The sequence below is a fragment of the Pogona vitticeps genome, chromosome 1 (genome assembly GCF_051106095.1).
Source record: "Pogona vitticeps strain Pit_001003342236 chromosome 1, PviZW2.1, whole genome shotgun sequence".
Lineage (NCBI taxonomy): Eukaryota > Metazoa > Chordata > Lepidosauria > Squamata > Agamidae > Pogona > Pogona vitticeps.
In genome coordinates this window covers 296,933,176-296,956,337 of record NC_135783.1, presented here as the reverse complement: position 1 = coordinate 296,956,337, position 23,162 = coordinate 296,933,176, and the positions used below count along the sequence as shown (strand labels likewise).

Genomic DNA, 23,162 nt, shown 5'->3' with positions numbered 1-23,162 from the left:
AGATCTTTAAAAGTAACTCTTTTTTTTTTTGCTCTCTCCTTTCCTTTTTCCACCTTTTTCTCTTTCATTTTTACACAGACCAAATTTTATTCTTTTTCCCTCCTGTATTCTCGCTCTCACCCTGTTTCGGTCTCATTTCTGCGGTTTTGAGCCTAGCTCTTTCCAGATCCTCTGTTTGTGCCATGGTTGTGCCTTGCAAGCCGTGTTTCCCCTCTACCCTTCTCTCTTTTGTTTTTTCTCCCCTCCTTTTGGTGATATCTTTGCCTTTCTCCTGTTACCTTTCCTCCTGCTGAAACTTGAAAGTACCGGTTTAGAAGAATGTGACTGCATGGCCATCTCTCTTCAGCTTGTTCCCCCAGTACTGTATCTTGCACAGCCTTCCTGCCTTCCTCTTGCTCCCTTTCTGTGGCATTGCATGGAATGGCGTGGAGTGCTGATGAATTTTATTTTTAATACCTATACTTTGAAGCAAATTAACAAGTTTTTTCATAAGAACAAAACAGATTTACGTTTTATTGTTCGCTTCTTGGGTACTGAAATGCCTGAGCACTTTGAAAAAAATCAATTCAGCTTTCTTATAGCACTGGTGTCCTTATTTCTGTACAAAAAAACAGGCAAACAAAAATGATGCTCCCAGGATTTTATTAAAGGGACATGGCAAATCAATAAAAATGACATCTGTCAGTTTGGAAAGCAAAACTGTTTAAAAGCGTCAACTTTCAATACATTGACATATATGGAAGTCCCACTATTCTGAAAAAGATATGCACACTTTGATGTTTCAAGCATTTTTTAACAACCTGACTTCATTTTTATCAGCCTTCTCAGAAAGGCCCCAGTAGAGAATGACTCATATCAGTCAATGCATAGAAAGAAATGGACTGTATTCTGTACCACTGAATCCAAAATACTTAAAACATTAATTAGTTTAGATCAATTATCATACAATTGGAAGGGGTGGGGTTGTGAAGCTTTTCCTGCTCTACAGAACTGAATTATTATTGATAACTCTTAATCCTGCAGCCAGAAGTTTTTAAAATCCAAAAAAATATTTATTGCGTTTTTACTTGGAACAGTACACTGCTACTAATGATTCTACTAATTGCTCCATCTGGAGGATTTATAGTTCCATATAAAAACAAAAATACAAGAAAACATACCAAATACATAGCAAATTAGTCAGTATTTAAAATTAAAAATTTAATCCAGGTACTGAGTAAAAACTCTTTTTTTTTCACAATTGTGATTGCCTAAATTCCGTGCCCCAAACTTTCTAATCCACTTCCTTGCCCCCACTCCTTACAATGCATCCAACTTGCTCGTCTTCTCCTTCACTGAAGAGTTGCGGTTCTGACTTAAAGCTATACCTACAGATTGTTTTCCCTCCTGTGGACTTTGGCAATTTGCATAAGCCCTGCCCCTTACATTCTTATTGGCTTTTTGTTGGCTGTACTCTTTCTACAGCCTTGGTTCTTCCCTTTCCCTTACAAATGCAAGGCAGTTCTCTGTCTTTCATGTCAAAGGCTGGACATCTGCCAGGACACATAGTTTCACCTTGTTTGGCCGTATCAACATCTAATTGTTTTAAAGAAAGGCATGATGGGATTGCCACTCATGGCTATAGCACCTAGTATCTGCAGAATTGGTGATAGAGTTTTTCTCCACAAAGAACCATGGAAGGCCCTCTTCTCATATAGGCAGCATGAGAACTTGAGTAGCAAAGTCTCTTCCGAGGTCATCTGGGAAATTCTGTACTATGTGGAAGGAGCACCTCTACACATCCCCTTTGCACCAGTACAATTGTTCCAAAATGGAAGCAGTGTTGGAATGGGCAGGCATTGCAACACAGCCTCCTCCCATTTGTCCAAGGCCTTATTTTGTTATCCTAGCAGTCTGGGAAGGAGCTGTAGTACAGGGACGGCCACTATGGACTAGCTCCAACACACAGCTTTCCTAGAATAGAATGTCTAGTAGCAATAATCACTGGGACTTATTTCTGTTGCCACAAATGTCCATTTCATATCCATTGTCCTGCTTTCAGTAAGATTAACTATGGGCTTAGTCCAACATAATGTTAGAAAGGAATCTAAAAGGTGATCTGCTTCACATTTAAAATGAGAAAGTAGGATTCTGGATTGTTCTATTCCAAACAGTAACTGGGGGTCTCTACAAAGAAGAATACACACACACACACACACACACACACACACACACAACCTCTTTTTTTCTGGCATATTAAATTAGTAGATGCACTGAATTTAATTGTTAGAAAGTGTTCAACAATTCAGTGCCTAACCTACCGAGCCTGAATTGGTACAGTACAGAATGCTACCACTTCATTGGCCATGAACCTGGCAGTCATCACCTCATCCTGTGGTAATGAATACCAAAAGTAAAATACATTTTCTATAAAATATAGAGAATAATTAAGTCCATTACCTATGATGCTCTATTTTTTAAATATATATATTTTCAGCGGGAATACTGTACAGTGGACCCTCGACTTACAGACTTTTCGAGTTACAGACTTTTCGAGTTACAGACTTCTCTGGCCACAAAATTTAGATTTGACTTGCAGCCAGAGAATCGACCTACAGACCAGAAAAAGAACAAAAATGGAACAAAAATGGAACAAAAACAGCCGGTTATGGCATTAATGGGTTTTAAATGCATTGTAGGTCAATGGAGATTCGACCTACAGACTTTTCGACTTGCAGCCACCGTTCCAATACGGATTAATTCCGTAAGTAGAGGGTCCACTGTATTATAAAGCTAGTCCAGGAGCTACATAGAGCTCATCAGCTGTATTTGATCAGCTTTCAACTTGGTACTATTCAGAACATCCTGGATTGCAGCTTCTATCATTCTAGGCCACCACAGCCAAAGGGGTATCTTTGGACTGTGACTTTAGAAACCAGCCTGCCCATACGGGGATTCTAGGAGTTGCAGGCCAAAATGTCATTTTTCAAACTCTGGCCCAAATAGCTTCCATCTCCCTTGAGTGGTTTTATTTGGAATGACTGTCCTAAATTATAAATAGATTATTGTATTGGTAGTACAGACAATGAACAAGGGAGAGAGGATGATAACCATCTTAACTGTGTATTCAAACACGCACCACCTAGTCATGGTTATTTTGCACTCATGCAATGCAGTGTTATAGTTGTCTATTCAGAAGTAAGGCCCATTGGTGGTAATGGGACTTACACCCACTTACATTGGTACATAATTATAGCAAAATGTAAGGCTGTAAAATGCAGTTTGTGCAGAAAGTGGAGAAAGAAGTCATGATTACAACACTGAGAGCCAGTTTTACCAGAAAGATTTAGAAGATATTAAAGAGAAGAAAGTGGTGGGATGAAGACTGGAGACACAGGGTGCAATCAGACAACAGGAAGGGTTCGTGTCCGATGACAGTGGAAAGTGTCACTTTACAGGGAGTGATCTTCCTTAAAGCAGGCCTCCCATTTTCAGGGAGCTGCTCCAGCCCAGCCCCAAATAGTAGTAGTACAACAGCAGGAACAAAAAGGTGTCGTTTGGGCATGGACTGGGATCAGGTGGAGCACTGTTGCCCATACATTGTGTGATCACTGGGAAATAGGTAGCATCGGACTGCTCCATAAGTGGTCCAAAATGTTATCTATTTCCTTGTGTGAACCATCCCTAAGATGCTGTATTCATCCAGACTAGGGCAAAGGATTGGTGTTGTTAGTGGCAGTGGAGGTGGAATGCCTCCGAGATTATCTAGACCAGAGCCTGAAACTGCCAGTGGGAGTAGCTGCACAGAGGCAAGAGAATTAAGCACTATCGATGCTCTTCATTTCTCAGCCAGGCACACAGTATGCCAGACTCCAACATGCATAGTAATTTATTGCAAATGTGAGAACCATCCATAATTCTAACAGAAGTCTGCAACAGCGTGCTCCACTCTGAAACCCTGGCAAATAAGCTGGTCCCACAAAAGACACAAATAGCTTGCAATTGTCAGAAGAGAGAGGCACAAGCTTGCTTCAAAACTTTTCAGACCTTCAATTCAACACCATAGGGAAATAGCTGCATCATATGTTTGTTAGTGGAAGAGGCATTGATGAGGAAAGTCATGCTTTTGGACAAAAACTCCCAGAATACACTGCCCACACTGGTCATGTTGCTGGTCATGCTGACTTGGGTATTTTGGGGGTTATAATTACCCCAAAAAGAAACTTTTCTCATTTCACCTGAATCCAGAAGGGTGGGGTGAGGTGTCCCACCTCTGTTCAGACCATAGACCACCAGTAATCAGAGAACAGATTTTTCATCTTATGGTTCACACTTTTCTAGAAAGTTCAGATATGTAATCCAACTATTGCTCAGTTTACAAAAGCTGCTTTATAATCTGGAAGTGATTCTTAGGGTCAAACTAGAAGAGATTTTAACTTCAGTGAATACAGTTGAACATACTGTAGCTTCCACAGGAGAAGCCATTGATTGATCAAGTAAAATCTCATCAGTCTCAAGACTCTGAAAGGTGGGAAAGACATTTTACTGCCACTGCTACGAGCCCAACAGAAATTATATCTCAGAAACTCCTATTTGTTTTTCAAAAGAAATGTCTTGGTGCTTATAGTTCCCCTGGCTCCTTTATGCATTGCAACTGAAAGAAAAATAAATAAAAGGTCTCATAATTGCATTCACATCTCATTTTTCCCCATATTTCCAAACCTGATGTAGAATATTGCAGATTTTGGGGAAATCTCTTTTTTGGACTAAAACGTCCAGAATTCTCCAGTCAGTGACCATATTGCCTAGAGAGTTTGGGGAGTTGTAATCCAAAAAAGGAAAATTTCCTGATTCTATAATACTGTGTTCCTGCAGTCTGTTCCCTGTTCCCTATGCCATTTGCCTCAGCTGGGCTCTGATACCAGAAGAGAGAGAAAGGATTTGGGTCACAGAGCGGGAAGGTCAGCCAGGAGGTGTGTCAGGATAACAGACTATAGATAAATGAGACCATGTATTGATAATGGTATCAACTTTTGTGTGGAATTTTTAAAGCCATCTTACTGATTGCATCAGCCAATTCATCAAGTAAAGAAATGAGCCTAGGAAACAGGCCTTTCTATGCCCCTACCCACAGATTAATTTTTCATTGTATTTAGAAAAATTTGTCCTGTAAATTGTTGTGTCTTGGTTCGCCTCTCGGCTTCTAGTGTATTGGCTAAATTTAATTAAATTATGTTGTGTTAGCTTCTCACACATTCCTTGTTTAAATTTCTGTTAGAATTATTGGCTCTATGACATTCAGCCCTCATAATCTAAATCTTATCAATTTATCCCCTGTTTTCATTTCTGTAATTTTATTCTCTATAGCACCTGCAAACGCTCTGCCTGAGGATAAGTGTTTCCTACCTCTTCCACTCCTAGTATAGTGAGAAAACCTAGGAATCAACTCCAACCTTTGCTTGCTGTGCACTCCCCCGACCATTATGTTTGGGAATAAAAGCAGAGGGTGACTTAGATGTGTCGTGATTGGTAGTGGGTATGGACTGCCACGTTTTCCATTCTTCTCCTTACTTCCCAGGAGTCTTAAACTGATTCCAAATTTACTCTTTATCTACAATGACATGAATCAAACTTTAAATCCTAGAACTGCAGATCTTATATCTTACAACTGCAAGGCTGGAAGGGACCCCATCGATCACTGAATCCAGCCCTTGTCAAAGAGGCATAGTGCAGAATCAAACTCCCAACCTCAGGCTCCATAGCTAGATGCCTAAACCACTGCGCTATCCAGCATAAACAAGCTTTTCCGCTTATAGCAGTGTTTTCTCACCATCCTACTGTCACTACTGTTTGAAGATTCCTCCAGTGAATCCCATTTTTTTCATTGTTGAAAAATTATACCTTAGCTTTTAGCTCGGCAGTTATTCACTTGGTGGTTTCAGTGACACTTTAATTGACAATTAGGGTCTAGGTTTTCTCTTAAGTCATTAAACCATCCAGGAAATTGAGCCTTTTTGTTTTCTTTTCACATATTGTACATAATAGCTCAGCATCCATATAATTTCCCCTTGATAATAAGAGTGGATTGGCCCTGCATTTCTTGACAAGATGGAAGCACATGCAGGTAGCATGAAAGATTTTAGGCTGTAGAAAGTGTCTACATATTGCCAAAAAAAGCCTCAAGCTTAGCTGCCTTTCATGCCATTGTTGACAAAAAATATATAGGATAGAAATTTAATAAATAAATAAATAAATAAATAAAGCAAGCAAGCAAGCAAGCAAGCAAGCAAGCAAAGGATGCACACAACTGAAAAAGAAGACGTCAATCTACACTTGGATCAGGAACCTTCAGACTCCACTCATAGCCTGGGCGTTGGAGTGCAGAATCTGTACCTTCATTCCAACACCTCCCACCTCCCCCGAATCCAAATATTTTTTAAAGATCTCTCTCTCTCTCTCTCTCTCTCTCTCTCTCTCTCTCTCTCTCTCTCGCTCTCTCTCTCTCTCTCTCTCGTGTGTCTGTGTGTGCATGCATGCGTGCGTGTGTCCATGTGTGTATAAAGAGGGAGTAGAGTGTGTATATAAAAAGAGAGTGTTTGTATACATTGGAAAAGGCCCTTCTGTGTCTCTAGTGGCCAATTTTTAATAGAAACTGGGGGGGAGGGCCATGCAATGTAAAATTGCCTCCAAGGCCCCCTAGAGCAGTGGTCCCCAACCTTGGGCCTCCAGATGTTCTTGGACTTCAGCTCCCAGAAATCCTGGCCAGCAGAGGTGGTGGTGAAGGCTTCTGGGAGTTGTAGTCTAAGAACATCTGGAGGCCCAAGGTTGGGGACCACTGCCCTAGAGGGTACAAAAGGGACTTTAAATTTGGGGGAATAGAGGCCCCAAGGTGAGGGGACCTCATTCGGGCACCCGAGGACTGCATTACACACAAGGGGTCACACTTTGGCTACCCTTGGTCTACAATAGTTCTATATATTCAGTCAGGCAGAGGTTGAATCCGGATTTATGGATCCAAATTTATTAGCTGCAGCAGCCTGACAGAACCAGGCACTTGGGGGGAAAATTAAACAGTATTTTAAAAGCTTTTATTTAGATATTTAAATGTTGAGAATTTTATTTAGATTGTTAAATTGTTCATAATAATTAATGGTTCATTAATTATCTTTTGATTTGTTATTTGGCTAGGTAATTTTGAAGGGTATAGCTATTTTGAATGATTTTTTTTAATTAAAAGTTATATTTTACCAGTTTACAGAGAACCAATTTTATAAATTCCAGCAAAATTATTAATGTTAAGATATTAAGTTTCAGGGCTGCTGGACATTAATGTGTTCGCATAAGCTCTTACGCTTCTAAACGCTGGCTTCTGTTTTCTTTCCAGGACCATTGCATGTTTCAAAATAAGAGAAAGGGCAGCCATTTCTTTTCCGCACAGTTATCCCCAGAGAGAAAATGGAAACAGCCTTGTTTGTCTTCCCCAGTGGCACTTGAAGTTCCAATTAGTTTAGCATAGTAGCAGTTCAGATGCCAGCTTGTCTTTGCTCGGCTTGATTAAGTTGAAGAAAAAAAGCAGAACCATGATGGTTTCCTCTCATGTGTGGCACATGGATTATAAAGAGCTCTGGTAGGGAAAAGGCCACCTAACCACCGCCACCCCCAATTTATATACTATATTGGTCCTGATTGGAACCCGGGATTGTGATCTGATGAATAATTAAAGATGCAAATGATTATTCATTTCAACAAGCTAAACTGCGCCTCATTCTATAACATAATGTGATCTGGGATATTAATTCCAGTTGAATGAGAAAAAAACACAGAAAAACAGTTTTGCAAAACAACTTCCAAAACCCTCCGATAAAGTATGGCTAAGGATTGGGGGGGTTGTGGTCCAAACACTGACTTTTCCAGGCTATGATGCATATTGAGGTTGGATGAGCAAAAGAATAGGTAAAGCCATATTAGGAGACGTTGCCACTTCTGAACTCAAGCATGTCTTCAGGCCCTTCTGCATTCTAGGCAAACTCCTTAAAATTAAGGACTTTGGGAGTCCTTTTTAAAGGACTCCTGAAGTCCTTAAAATTTAAGTTTTTTCTGATGCGATTTAGAAAAGAGGTAACATTCTATGCTAAAGCCATTCAGATCAGCTCCTTCACCAAGTCAGTATTACATAAGGTCAACCTTTCCTTAAGACCATTCTGGCTGGGGATGATAGCGGTTTTGCACCCGGTAGGGGAAGTCTTCTCTAGAAGCATGCATTTTTTGTCTCTCCCAGTTGAGTCTCAGGGTGCGACTAGATGGGAGAATTTGAAGAGATTCAGGTCACATTTAGAAGACTCATCTTCAGTGCAATCAATTTTATCTTGTACTTGAGCAATTGTTCCATTCACTCCTGTGAGAAAGACCCAGACAGCACTTTAGATCACTCCAGTTTTCGCCCCTTTCAATTATGGATGCCGCCTCCCTTCCCCTTTTCCTCACCTTTTGTCAAGACTGCCATTCCATGGGCCACAGCAACTTCCTCTTTTTTCTAAGTGTCATAGTGCTTAATAATAATAATAATAATAATAATAATAATAATAATAATAATAATAATAATAATAATAATAATAGTAGTAGTAGTAGTAGTAGTTGTAGTTGTAGTTGTAGTAGTTGTAGTAGTAGTAGTAGTAGTAGTAGTAGTAGTAGTTATATTGTGTTCTATACCAAAGCGCATTCCAGTAGTCAAAAACAGTTAAAATACATCTATAACATAATTACAATGATAAAAACATACGCAATCTTCATGCAGTCATTGTGAACTTGTTAATAGACTCTCAACGCCTTCCCCCTCATCTCCAATCCCAGTGCAAAGGTTGGCAAGAGGATTCTGCACATTGTTGACTTATCGCATAAAGTTCCAAATTTCCATAAGGACTGGATATGTTAATCTCCCTTCAGACCTCCTGATGAAGCATGCAATGAGTGGGAATAAAGCAGTCAGGGCCAGGAGCTGAGCTTTGCCCCACTTAAGCAAGAAAGAATAGCCTCAAACATCTTTACTCACCACTACAGTATCACTGGGTTTTTTTTAATTTGGCCGAATTCTCCCTTTTCCCACTTAGTTCACAATCGATTAGAAAAGTGCTCCTTTTCAGATTCTCCCCAAACATTTTGCAGTTATTCTGACCTTCACATCTGTTCTCTTGGCTTTGTCTCCAGGTGAGAGGACAGTGGTGCAAACTTTAAAGTAGACGGTCACTGTCCATGGATGCCCTGATGGCCATCCATGGACAGTGACTGGCTTCACCATTCTGGCTTCACCATTCACTTCCTCTTCAACCATGCAAAATAGCTCTTTGGTACTTTAGGGGAGCAAGCAAGAATGTGGTGGTGTACTCAGGTACCAACCCCCTCAAATCCCCAAGAGATTTGAAATGGTGCTGTTGTGCCTGCCACTGACATACACATAGACTTTAAGGGATTTGCAGCAGTGTGCTTGTTTTTCCAAAATGGTGAGTGTCGACCAGACCAGATGGGCGGGATATAAATCAAATAAATAAATAAAAAATAAATTCTGTATAGTGAATAAAATAAAGAGCCAAAACCATGGAAGACGGGGCTTATGAGCTTTAAAGATTCAGAAATGCCCTTCTTCAAGCTAAAGAAATGTATATTTGTAGCAGTGTCTGACTTTTCTCACAGCTCATATCTTGGAAGGTGTGACTGTGAGGTATAGGTACTTATAATAGTAATGAGTGTTGAGAACAATGTGCCATCTTTGAATAGCTCCCCAAATCAGACTCATTAGGTCTTTTACAGGTCAAAACAGAGGTACATTGAGTGGCCTCTTTTTGTTAGAGAGAAACTATGATTAGTGAAACCATTTTCCTGCTTCTGTGAGCAATGTCTGTTCATAAATGTGAAGCTAAAATAATCCCTAAGCTTCTCACTCTGTATTCCTGGAGTTTCATTCATAGTGTTCTTCAAATATTTATGTATCACATTAGAAGTGAAAGAGAGAAAACACAGTTCTTTACTAAGCTGAAGTGCAAATGGAACTAAGAGATCCCAGATCCTCAGGATATGAATGTTTTAAGATACCTAAAAGTGGCGATTTTTGTTGTTGTTATTTTTGAAACAACGAGTACAACTTGAGGGCAGTAGCACTACTCCTGTTTCCCAAAAAATCTTCAGCTAAGGGCCAAACAAAGTGGTGGGCATGTTTGACTTTTCACATGTACGGCAGAGGCAGCACATGTGGGAAAAAGAGTACCAAACCCTCCCCACTGCTCTAACCACTGTTCCCTTTTCCCACCTTTTTGTCCACCATGTTCCCCAAATAACTGGCTGTAGGGTGGAAAGGCAGAAGATGGAAAAGGACTTGGTAGCCTTCTCCTGTGCACTCTGTATTTTGTTAAAATAAGATATTCCCTTATTCTCGAACTAAATGGGGTAGAGTGGACACATTTATGAATGACTGTGGCAAACCTCTGTCCCTGAATTTCTTAGAACCATATTGAACCTAAAACCACATGGGCAAATGGGTTATACAGTATTGCAACCATAATATTTTGGGACCTATCATGATAATGAGCCAAGCAATGATTCCAAAATGAGGGTCATCCCTGGACTTAAAACAGTTTGATGTTATCATTTGTGATCTACTCATTATCTGAAACCTAGTCCTATATTCTAGGTTTATATCAAAATGAGAGGGTGTAATTCAACCAGAGTTAATGATATTTCACCCTGGTTTTCATGAAGGAAATTTAAGCACATTCTGAATTATTGCATTGAAATCAATCTAATATAAGAATGTTTTACTTAATTGGGACACTTGATAACACATTAAGCCTCACTTTGAATTCAAAAGCTTTAATGTTATTTTTTTGGATAAGCAGTTTGAATTTTTTTTAAAAAAAAATTGAAGTTCAAATCACACTTGAAACATTGCTTTTTTTTTTCTTACTATAAACTGGATTTTTTTGGGGGGGCAAATTACCATTTCTAAATTAAATATACTCACATTCAACTGTATGAAAATATTTCCTATTTTGTTTGGCACTTCTTTGACACTTGTTTTACAAATATGGAGTTCTATGGTAAAAATTATTTAATTATATTTATGTATAGCAATACAATATTCTAAGATGCCAGGACTAGAAAGAGAATTTCTATGGGTAGCCTAGATCACTGACAAAATGAGATATCACCTATTTGCCATGGCTAGCTGTTTGCGGTGGTAATCCACTACAAAGGTAGCCAGTTATGGAAAGTGATTGCAATGCATATTTTGACAGTTGTAACTATGAATGAGGGCCGGTTGTGGTGTAGGTCAGACTAAGACTCAGGAGACCTGGGTTCAAATCCCATTTTGTTATGTAAACTCACTATGTAAACTCACTGACAGGTGTCAATGTTAAATTACTCATCGAACATTTTATATAACCCAGAAAACCCAATTTGGATCACCATAAGTCAGAAGCAACTAGATAACACCTAACTAAAACAGCTAGGAACAAGCTGTAGTATAGCTGGAAGAGTATATGTACTGTAAGTGATGTTTAAGTGATATTGCTAAAAGCTAACACGTTCCAAGTCGTAGGTGCATCCTAGTTAAGTAACATACAGTGCCTTTCTATGCATTTTTATTCAGATTTCCAAGGGTCCAATACAGAGATTGCTTACAAACATGTATCTAGACTTTGCTGTATTGGACACATCAGATTCATGGAACCTATTGCTATTCTGGTAGGAGTATAAAAGGTAAAGGTTCCCCTTGACAATTTTTGTCCAGTTGTGTTCGACTCTAGGGGGCGGTGCTCATCCCCGTTTCCAAGCCATAGAGCCAGCGTTTTGTCCGAAAACAATCTCCCATGGTCACATGGCCAGTGCGACCATTGGTCCCTATCAATCTACTCACATTTGCATGCTTTCGAACCGCTAAGTTGGCGGGAGCTGGGACAAGTGACAGGCGCTCACTCCGTCACGTGGATTCAATCTTACGACTGCTTGGTCTTCTGACCCTGCAGCACAGGCTTCTGCGGTTTAGCCCACAGCGCCACCACATCCCTTCCGCATCTCGCTTGGCCTGCCTGTGGAAGCTGTTATCAATTTTGAACCGCTAGGTTGGCGGGAGCTGGGACAAGTGACGGGCGCTCACTCCGTCACGTTAGGAGATATAGGGTAGGAGTATAGAGAGAAAGGAGATATAGGGTAGGAGTATAGATGGAAAGATTTAAAATAGGTATGAGTACTGTATAGGCCATCAGACATCTCAGTACCAGGTGACCAAAATACTGTGAGAGGGTCTGTGCTTTTTTTTTACTCCACCCTTTCCACTATGTTATCACTCAGTTCCATCATCTTCCCTCTCTGTCTCATTCCTACTCATTTCACCCAAAGTGAGACATGTATTGCACACATAAATGGCTTGTGACTGAGGCAGAATATGCCGCACACACACCTCATTTTTTAGGAAAGGCCTCCCTGCCCTCATCCACGTGGCCACTCTGTTCCATGCATTGATGGGTAAATATTTTCAGCAAGCACCCAATTCTTGTGTCACTTCCCATGCAGTTTAAAACCACGTGTGATCAAGTTTCTAAATCTCATGGAAAGCCTATATGGACAGAACAGAGGCTGCTCCTCCCATTCTACAGAGAATGAGGGAGGCAAGTGATGGGAAGTTAGTTTGCAGTTAGTTAGAACTATACAATTGAAACATAAAGTGAATAAAAACAGAAAACGTGTGAAACACAATTTTAAAAATATCTATAAAAGAGAAGAAAACACAGCATCCAGTCAGGTAACAGCAAGTAAAGTCAATTTCCAAGAGCCCACCAGAATGGAAATGTCTTTACCTACCAACAGGAGGACAACAGGGAGGGAATTTGCCTAGACTTCTTCAGTAGGGAGTTCCAGAGTCTGGAATTGTCTAGTAAGAAAGCCCACTTTTGCATCCTCACTAGACATGTCAACGATCATAATTGTTGGATGGCTTTTGGTTGGATTGGAATGAATTTGTTTTAAACACTGGGCATTTCTTTAAAATGTTTGTGTATGGGTTTTTTTTCCTGAAAGCCACAGCTAACAAAATATGTCAGACATTCAAAATGTGTCATTCAGTGTCAATAGCAACAAAGCAATTCAGATCACCTATAAAAATCTGTAGTAAAGTACTGTATTTATTTATAGTGCTTTTCTGCAGCACCATCTCATGATTATCTTGACAGAGTCAGATTCTGAAAATGGGTGGGCATTTGGTTCCATACTGTGCATCCCAGAGGAGCCAGACTGTGTGGCCTTAAGCAAGCTGCACAGTCCAAGGATGCCCCCTGAAGAAGGAAATGGTAAACCACTTCTAAGTACTCTCTACTTGAGAAACCCTGAAAAGGGTCACTATAAATCAGAATTGAATTGATGTCATACAGTTGTTATTGGGCAATAAGCTTATGCAGCCTTTCAGACTGGCTGCATGTACCAGCATCTAAACAGGCACATGTGGCAGCATGCAATAAATAGTACAGCCATCATGATGTACTCCGCAAGCCACAGAAACATCAGGGATTTCCCTGGCCATTGTGATAGATGGTGGAGAAAAACCTGACAGTGAAATGGCAAGGCCCAATGACCTCTCTGTCATTATTTCACCCTTATTTTCATCTAGGTGAATTTTTATTCCAAGGGCATTAATTTTCCAGGTTCTGCTCAGATACAGCCTTATCTGGAGATCAAGATAATATATCATCTTCCCTGCTATCTCTCAATGCAAGCAGGTATGAAAAATGGACAGAGTTGTTCATATCCAAGTACTGTGAGCTGCCAGTAGTTTCCCACCCCCAGGTTCATGACCTTAAGTCATAAATCAAGCCTTTGGAAACTTTTAATTAATTTCAAAAACATGGATTTTTAAAACAGAGTGAATTAAAAAATATAGTAACAGAAATATAGTTGCAGAAACAATGGTGGCATTGTCAGGCTTAAGAAATTAATTATCATTGCAGATTAAAATACCTATGATTCATTAACCAGAATTCTTTTGCACATGTTATGCTGTGCAGCTCTTATGCTGTCAACAGTTGAAGCTCAGCTGGAGCGGGAATTAAAAGTTTCATATCCTTGCCTGTCCCCATGTCCTAGGAAGCCTTTGGAGCTATGGGATAGGGTAGGGAATGATTTAAAGCCAGAAAATTGCCGTCACCAATCTCGATCCCTTTAAGGTGACTTTTAAGTTGTGTTATGTAGCAGCACTAGCTGGATTCCGGCCATTAAATCATAGGTGGAAAGAAATAAAGAAATGTATAGGAGATTTAGCCCTTAAACAACCATTTATGGTCTAAATTTAAATTAACAATTATTTGTCTTAAATACTGTTGTTAGTATTTAAAACAAGTGGCAAGTAGAATTAAGATAAAAGTTACATCAAAAAAGATTTTCAGTTGAATCAAGGCTGTTCTACCCAGTTATCTAGCATTAAGCCACATGGAACTCTGCAGACATTCTGAATATACATGTCTAGTTTTGTACTGTTAAGACGTATTCACCAAAATTAATCTGGATACTTGAAGGACCGCCTCCTTCCATATGAGCCTACCCGGCAGTTAAGATCTAGCCAGGGGCCCCTTTTGAAAGAGCCATCCCTCAAGGAGATAAGAGGGATGGCTTGTAGACAAAGGGCCTTCTCGGCAGCTGCCCCCAGACTATGGAATGCCCTCCCGACTGAAATTCATCTGGCGCTGACGTTGATGACATTTCGGCGCCAGGTCAAAACCTTCCTGTTTCAGAAGGCTTTTAATTGAAATAACATCAACTGTGGGTCCTGATGATGGCAATTGTAATTGTATTTTAATTGTATTTTAATCTTTTTATCTTTTATTGTATTGAACTGTAATTGTTGTGAGCCACCCAGAGACCTCTGAGTAGATTGGGCGGCATAGAAATTAAATAAATAAATAAATAAATAAATAAATAAATAAATAAATAAATAAATAAATAAATAAATAAATAAATAATTCTTAGTGTAGGTTGAAGACTAACCAATCATTTTAGACAAAAACCACAAATAGATGATTCAGAAAATAAAACCCCAAACCCACCTCAGTTGATCAAGAGAAGCCAAACTGGTATCCGTTCCTGGGGCCAGTTTACGACATCTTAAATTAGTACAACTTGCCCACTTAAAATTTAAGGATCATAAACATTACCCAGGGATTGGGCATCAGTTATGTTTCCATTTATAGCTGTGACATGGGCATTGCTGACATCTTGGAATGGATACATCTTGAATATGATTTTCAATCACAGTTGCTGAAAGAGTTGTCAGAGCAAGTGTGCAGATTAAATGAGGTGACCTTTCATTTCCCATGGTGGCGGCAGTAATTCTGTCAAGGATTAAAGCAGCATACAGTTCATTTCAAAGCATGAACCATGTATCTCTGACTTCCGTTTTAGTTTTTGAGCACATCCAAAGCTACAGTTGCCAAGCACAGTCCTTCTCTAAGGACTTCAATATGGTTGAAGTCTCTCCCAGAAAAGACAGTTTATTTGGAGGGAGCTTTGGCTAATCTCAAACTCTGAAGATGTGTTGCAAATCCAGACAGCTTTGGTGTCCATCCCCCGCACCTGCCTTGAACATGAGGGAAAGGGGGAAATAATCTAAAACTAGAACCTTTGGTGCACATCTCTCCAGCTTCATTCTCATCCTTGTGCTACAAGGCATGTTCACAAACCTGCATCTAGCATGTGGCTACGAAAAATTCACAGCTACATCAAGCCAACTTCATTGATTGTTTGATACAGTCATCTGCAAAATGACTTTGACACTTTGCTGCATATAAGATTTTAACATTGTTCCTTTCCTTCCTCCCCCACCCTTTCTTTTTATATTTCTCTTTATCTAGCACTCCTTCTGACTCAAGGTGAGTCTTTTTTATTCCCCTTCATTGTGTAATGTTTGTTCTGTTCTCTTTACTGTGAGCTAGATTTTTAATTTGTTTTCTTTTATTTGGAAATGCTTGATCTTTTGTGCACTGTACATAGAGCCTGGGAATGTTGCCTTTACTTTCACTTTTTTTATTTTTCTTCTGTTTTTGAACTACAAAAAAAAATCCCCAAAGTAACATTTCCAAGCACTGGCTGTACTACTAACATCAGTAGTTGCCTACCAAGAATATATAAATCCACATACACTGTACTTTCCGTTCTGCTCCTCCCACGAGCCCAGCTCCGTCATTATTTCTTATCTGGGTGCAAGAGGAGAGAGGAGGCATGTCCAAGGATGCAAGAGGACCCAGCATCTTTGCATGTGCCTTTTATCCCTTCAAATCCTCAGGGCTCCGGTGCTGAACAGAATGATCAGAAGTATAATAACAGGTTTTATCATCTAGTGACACTCCTTTAGTATTAAGAGTTGGCACTTTTGAGGACTTGGCGTACAGACACAGGAGGGGAATTCCCAAAAGCTCTGTGCAAAATTGTACAAGGAGGGCTTGAAGCGTCTTTAAAATAAAGTTGTCTATCAGGTACATAGGAAACTGTCTTAAACCTCTGCACCTTGGATATCAACAATATGCAGCCTCCAGATCTTGCTGGACCATAGCTCCCAGCAATGGGAATTGAACCATAGACCTCTTTGACTAGAACTGATGGGAGCAGCAGTAAAACAATTTATAGGTCATTTGTAAATCTTGAAGGCTCACACTTTGCATATGTCTGATGTAGCCAACATTGCCAACTCAGTAACAATGACTCTTCAGGGTTTCTTTCCTGGCCCTGTCCGGAGATCCCTGGTATTTAAGTACTAGCCACACCTGACCCTGCTTAGCTTCTGGAAGCAGGTAACATTGAATGCATTCAAGGCGAGCTGGTGGTATCAAGCTAGTCCTTGTTCCTTTAGCCTACTTTTGGACCTTAATACATCACAGACAGAGGTCACATTTTCCACGTTCACTTGAACATTTGTAGAAGCACCTGTTCAACTGGAAAACCTTGCTTTCTGTGTTCTTTACACAGGGTACCTTTCAGGCTTCCTTAGTCAAGAGAGGACATAGGGACTTTAAGGGAATGAACTGAAGACATTAAGCCATGATTTTCTTACATGTGTTTTTATATCCTATCCAGGCACTGTGCTTGAACAGGGATATATTCCTGGCTTTATCACAGTGTCATTTTACCAGAGAACATGTAGGCATGGGGGAATCTGCAAAGCCTTTTCTCATGCTGGCATTGGTAGAACTTTGTAAGGGCAAAAGTCAAAGTATTTCGCTATCAAAGCCATTAACAGTATCCATCCACAAGGCGGGACCACTCAGTACCCCCTTCACAGATCAGCTGACAGAGTCTCCAGTTATGTGAAGGAATCATGCTTTGTAAACAGAAAGTCCCAGCTTCAGACCCTCACAAATCCACTTAAAGAGCAAGGTAGGAGGCAACATCAAAGTGCCTTATGTGTCCAGGACCTTGAAGAGATGCTGCCGTAGGAAGCAGTGGGTGAGATGGGCAAACTGTCTAATCTGGTGAGGCATATTTTAGAAGGAAACGTAGCTTGGGGGTGGGGGGAGGAATTCTCCACTTGCAAGAGAGTGGATGTTTTTGAGCTCTTAAAAAAATTCAAATTGGACAAAGGAGAATGTTTGGATGGCTTTGTTTCTTGTGCCCACCTTTTCAGAGCTTGGGAAAGTTATCTTTCAAACTACGGGTTGCAGAATCTGCCATGCTTGGGGGGGAATAAAAGGTCTAGAAAGATCATCTTTCCAGGATTGGCTGTTCCTTTGCCCTCAGTCAGAAATGGAAGCACCAGAGGTTCCCTGGTCCAGGATGACTCACTTAAATGGACTCAGTATGAGGCTGAAATATGTGTTTCTGCCTGAAGATTCAATTCTGGATTCAGCGAGAATGAACACACAAATGTTTACCATTGGTGAGAGGCATAGGGAAGAACCTGTTGGAGGTTGATGGCTACCTGCCATCATGATGTGAAGAAGGTTCACACTTCTCTCAGTTTACTGGGAAGCATTAGTGTGAGTCAAACAGGATGTAAACAACCCTCTTAGAAAGCAATAATTGCTACTGTTGCTTTCTGTGTCTTTGCCTCCCAACATGCTGCTGCTCTTCAGCTCTCTTTTTCTCATTCTTTTGCTCCATCTGTGTGTAATTTGAGTGGCCCTTTCTATTAACCTTTGACATTCTTTCCAATGCAATATTATACTATCAGTTGGACTTTCCTGTCCTGCCACCAGTCCTCTTGGATTGGCTGCACACTTGTTTCTCATTGAGCTTCACCTTAAAAAAATATTAGCTGAGCAATACAGTACTAAAAATCTGTCACACAAGATGGACATGGAGACAGATGCTTTTGTATTCAGATATACTTGCGCCACCATCACCTAGCGCTTTCCTGAAATAGTACATACCTGTCAGGCTACATATCTCAGAAATGATATAGCTTCTCTGATGTGATAGAAGCATCTCCATGGACCAGCTGGGAAGTCCCTTGCAAACCGCCATCAAATTGTCTGAGAAGGCTTTGTCATAGAAAGACACTTGAAACAAAGCTGAGCTCAGCATCCAGAGGTTATGAAGACAGTGAGTCAATGGGCAGATGCCAGTATTCAGCGAGGTGCACCACTTCGATTCCCATGTACAGTAACCAACTGCATTGGCAAAACTAATGATGGGATAGCACTTTGCCACTGCATCTGGGGGCAGCAAGGCAACACAGAGGGTGCAGGACAAACTGCATTTTCTCTAACAGCCATACAATCCTGTCCACACCCGGAAGCTATGAACTGAATCTCCTAATGATAGGGTTATATGATAGAGGGAACATTGTCCTGTTTTAACACTAGCAAACAGTTTTCGATGTTTTTGTGGTGCTTCAGAAAGCAGCAAAAATTTGTAAGGAACAAGAGCAAGCAGCAGAAGCAACCGACAGAAAAGTACCTGTAAAAGTACCACTTGCACAAGCAAGGATGTGCCTATGGGGCAACAAAGGCCATGTTCACACCAGGGAAATGTTACCAACTTCTAATAATTCTTTCCATACCTTTGTTGTAAGGCATCATGGTCATGTGGTATATATACCTCCTGCTTGAATGTCCCAACGTGCTTTAACGTTACCAGTTCATTTTCTTCCACTTGAATTGTTATGATCAGCAACACCCTGTTACTGCTTTATTTACTCTCTTGTTTTATGGGGCACTGCGGCTCCTTAGCTTTAATGTTTTAAAAAATTAAATGATACATCAATATGCCAAGTAGTGTTACCTAATGGGTAAAATCCCCTCTGTTGCACAGGCACCTCTGGAAGCAATGCATTGCACTCAATGGACCTGGCACCCCTCACCTGGGACTGTGTTGCTTGCCAGACAGTGGGTGGAGTTTTGCAACACCTACAAATGCCTTTAAAGCTGTTGCCCATAAGTTTGTCAACATATCAACACTCCAGCTGTGGAATTTTTTAAAACATAGACTATATATGTATGTTGAAGGGCAGCCATGTGGCAGTAATGCTGGCCACTTTCCCCAGTGAATTTGCTTCAAAAAGTATTGAAAGGATTGTACACCCATGCCACATACCATGCTGCTAAGGAATACATCAAAAGGCCACAGGAACAGAACAAAAAAAGCAAAAAACAAACAAAAAAAAACAAAACAAAAACAGAAGCCTCCTGGTGAGGGGGAATTGAATCACAGTTATATTGCTAGCCAGTAAAATGAATCACTTATAGTTGTGCATCGAGTGACCACATGTTTATGCTACAGTCTAACTTTGGCATAAGTAGGGAACAATTCCATCATGTGATTGAGCCCAGAGAGGGAGATGGGCAGGTAGCAGGAGGTCAAAGGTGTTTATCTTTTCTTGCCATCTGATCTTTCCTATCCTTTTCTCAGGTCTAATTTCACTTCTGCTAACCCTTTTCTTCAGCTGTATTTGTCTTAATCATGGGGCTGTCACGAGCACATCCAGTTCTTCTCTAACCATCAGATTTTCTCTTCAAATATTTTCTTCCCAAATATTTTCTTATCACCGATTCCAGACATACAGCTTCCACGTAAAGACAGTGTTAGGCAACAATACTCCTATCACACCACCGTCAAACTTCTCAAAAGTTATTCTCAGCATCCGGCCTTACAGGCACCGTTTATGTTGCAAAACAAAAAAAAGACAAAAAAACAAAAAAAAAACCCAGCAAGACAAGACTCTCTGAACAAAACAGTAAAGTGTGGAAGTAGGAAAAGAGGGAGACCAAACATGAGATGGATGGCAGGGAGTCATGGTCTTCAGTTATCAAGACCTCAGCAGGGTTGTTGATGATAGATACTTTTGGAGCTCATTAATTCATAGGACTGCTGTTAACAACAACTAATGGCACCAACAGTGTTGCAGATCATAATTTATAAATAATTCTGTTGCGTTTGAATTGCTCCACTTGTTATTTGAGAGGCTGGGAGTTGCTTTGGACACATTAAGTAAAAAAAGTAGGATAGAAGCAAATAGCTGAATGAGGAGTATATGCAGGAACACATGTTCAGAAACATTGTCTGCAGCCAGAGATACAAAGAGTAACCGATGTACCAGATGACTTTTTTTTTCTTTGAACAGGGAGCATCTGCCTCAGAAGAGCAAAATAGCTACCACAGCATGGAAATTAATTATTTCATAACTTAGCGGACCACTAAGAGTGGTCCTCGATTGACCAGATAGGCGGGATACAAATAAAATAAATAAATAAATAAACAAATAAACCACAGTGGGACCAATGGTATAATGAGCCAACAACTCACAAACCACTGAAAATCTCACATTTTTTGCTTCCTTAAGAAATACATATATTAATTTGTACACAAAGGCACATAGAGTCATTTTAAGAATAGAACAAAATGTATTTGCACATTTTTTATAAATGTAAATTTCACTCCCAGCAAGCCTACTAGCATGATAAGGATTGAAAAAGCAAATGTCAATGTGTTCAGAATTCAAGAAATGAAGTTGATTGGTGTCTCCCTGTGCAAACAGAAGGGATAAAAAATATACAAGTACAATTTCACAGTAATTTCTATATTACCATGTGTAGGCTATTTTTGTATACAGATATGAACTCGATAGATAGATAGATAGATAGATAGATAGATAGATAGATAGATAGATAGATAGATAGATAGATAGATAGATAGATAGATAGATAGATAGATAGATAGATAGATAGATAGATAGATAGATAGATAGATAGATAGATAGATGAGAGGCAGGCAGGCATTGGGAATAATTGGAAAATGAAGAGGCTCTTTCCTCGTTAGAATTCTATGAGCTCTTTAGTTTCAGGAAGTCAGTCACAGCTGTTCCATAGTAATTGTGTTGCTCTAATTCAGTGGTGTGCTAATTTAATCAGGTCTCCTGGAACCCAATAATATGTATTCAAATAATACAATTTCCACCCTTTCTCGTGCTCAGATTCGATTGTTTCTGGCAGGTAGCATGGGATAATTCACTTGCTTGGCGCTACAGGAAGTTGTTCTTAAGTTAATAAGGAGAGCGGCTAACTCTCCAGCTCGGTGAGAGAAGAAAAGAGGGCCCAGAACGCAGCACTGATTCCCGCAGCCTTCTTTCCCATCATCACCACATTTGCTCTTGGAAGACATCTGCCTCTGCTAGATGAGCTGTGAAGTGGTCTAGCTTTATATAAGGACACTTCCGTTCTGGTTAGCTTCTGCAGTTGGGACTTTTACATCACTTGGACACATGGACAACGTGCTTCAAACTTGGTAAATTCTATGGCAGATGATATTCGGAGCAACATGAAAAATGCATATGCCACTGCACACACAGAGTACCACTCAGGACAAATCATGACTAATAAGTGAAGAATGGAGGTGACATTTTCACTTAGTCCATGTCATGTTAGATTTAGAAAATGAAAACATTTCCAGAGTGTTGGAAAAAATTACACTGAAAATTACATTGAAGTTTGTCATCTCCTCTCTTTGCCTCTAGCTTCTGCCATTTCCCTCCTATCAAACCTGTATCTTACATAGTCTTTTTAAGGCTGACTCTTAAGAAGAAAGAACACTCTCTCTTTTCTGCTTTATGGTGTCTCAAAATAGTTGTGCTGTTGTTCCCACGTAGAATTGTAGAGCTAGAAGAGACCCGAAGGGTCATCAAGTCCAGCTCCTTGCACAAGCAGAAAATTCACTGCTAAAGCAAACCTGACATGTGGTTATCCAATCTCTGCTTAAAGAACCTACAATGAAAGAGAATCCACCACCTCCTGAGGCAATCTGTTCAACTATCAAACTTTTTTTAACTATCAGGAACTTCTTCCTAATGTTTAGTCGAAACTGCCTTGTAATTTGGATCCAGTACACTGAATCCTGCTCTCTGGAGGTGGACCAAACAAGCTTGCTTCATCTTCAGCATGACAGCCCTTCAAATACAGTCGTGCCCTGCTTTACAATTACCCCGTATAACAACGAATCCGCTTCATGATGATGTTTTTGTGATCGCAATTGCGATCGCAAAACAATGGTTCGAATGGGGGTTTTCTGCTTTGTGATGATCAATTCCTGCTTCGGGAACTGATTTTCGCTTTACGAAGATCAAAAACAGGTAATCGTCGGGTTTCAGAATGGCCACCAGCTGAAGAAAATGCCCCCCCCCCGCTGTGCTTAGGAACGGATTCCTCACTGCACAGGCAGCGAAAATGGCCGCCCCTGTGGAGGATCTTCGCTGGACGGTGAGTTTTCAGCCCATTGGAACGCATTGAACGGGTTTCAATGCATTTCAGTGGGCTTTTTTATTTTGCTTTATGACGTTTTTGCTCTACAGCGATTTCGCTGGAACAAATTAACATTGTAAAGCGAGGCACCACTGTATTTGCAGATGGCTATATAGCCTTTTCTAAGCTATTTATTCATTTATTTTGTATACTGCCCATCTGGCTTCCAAGGCCACTCTGGGCTGGCAGACCTAGAAGAGTCCCCTTAATCATTATTCATAGTTGGTTTCCAGACCTTCCATCACCCTGCTCACTCTCTTCTGACATTATCATTATCATCTTAGAACTGCAGAGTGGGAAGGGAGCCTAAGTCCAGCCCCTGTCAAGGAGGCACAGTGGGGAATTGAATTCCCAACCCTTGGCTCTGCAGCCGGATACCTAAGCCACTGAACTATCTAGCAGTTCATATTCTAGCTTCTTAAT

At 40.3% G+C, this 23,162-nt stretch overlaps 1 protein-coding gene across 7 annotated transcripts in view; it reads left to right on the top strand.

Annotated features, from left to right (window-relative positions):
• Window positions 1-23,162, top strand: part of SLC8A3 (solute carrier family 8 member A3) — a 208,661-nt gene that overhangs the window by 163,930 nt on the left and 21,569 nt on the right. For 5 of the 7 annotated variants that reach the window (XM_072986168.2, XM_072986166.2, XM_072986167.2 and 2 more), the window contains exon 4: window positions 15,867-15,884. The exons of the other annotated variants lie outside the window; for them this stretch is intronic. In XM_072986168.2, the coding sequence (XP_072842269.2) occupies window positions 15,867-15,884 (18 nt within the window). The remainder of the gene's footprint in view (window positions 1-15,866; window positions 15,885-23,162) is intronic. 7 annotated transcript variants of the gene reach the window in all.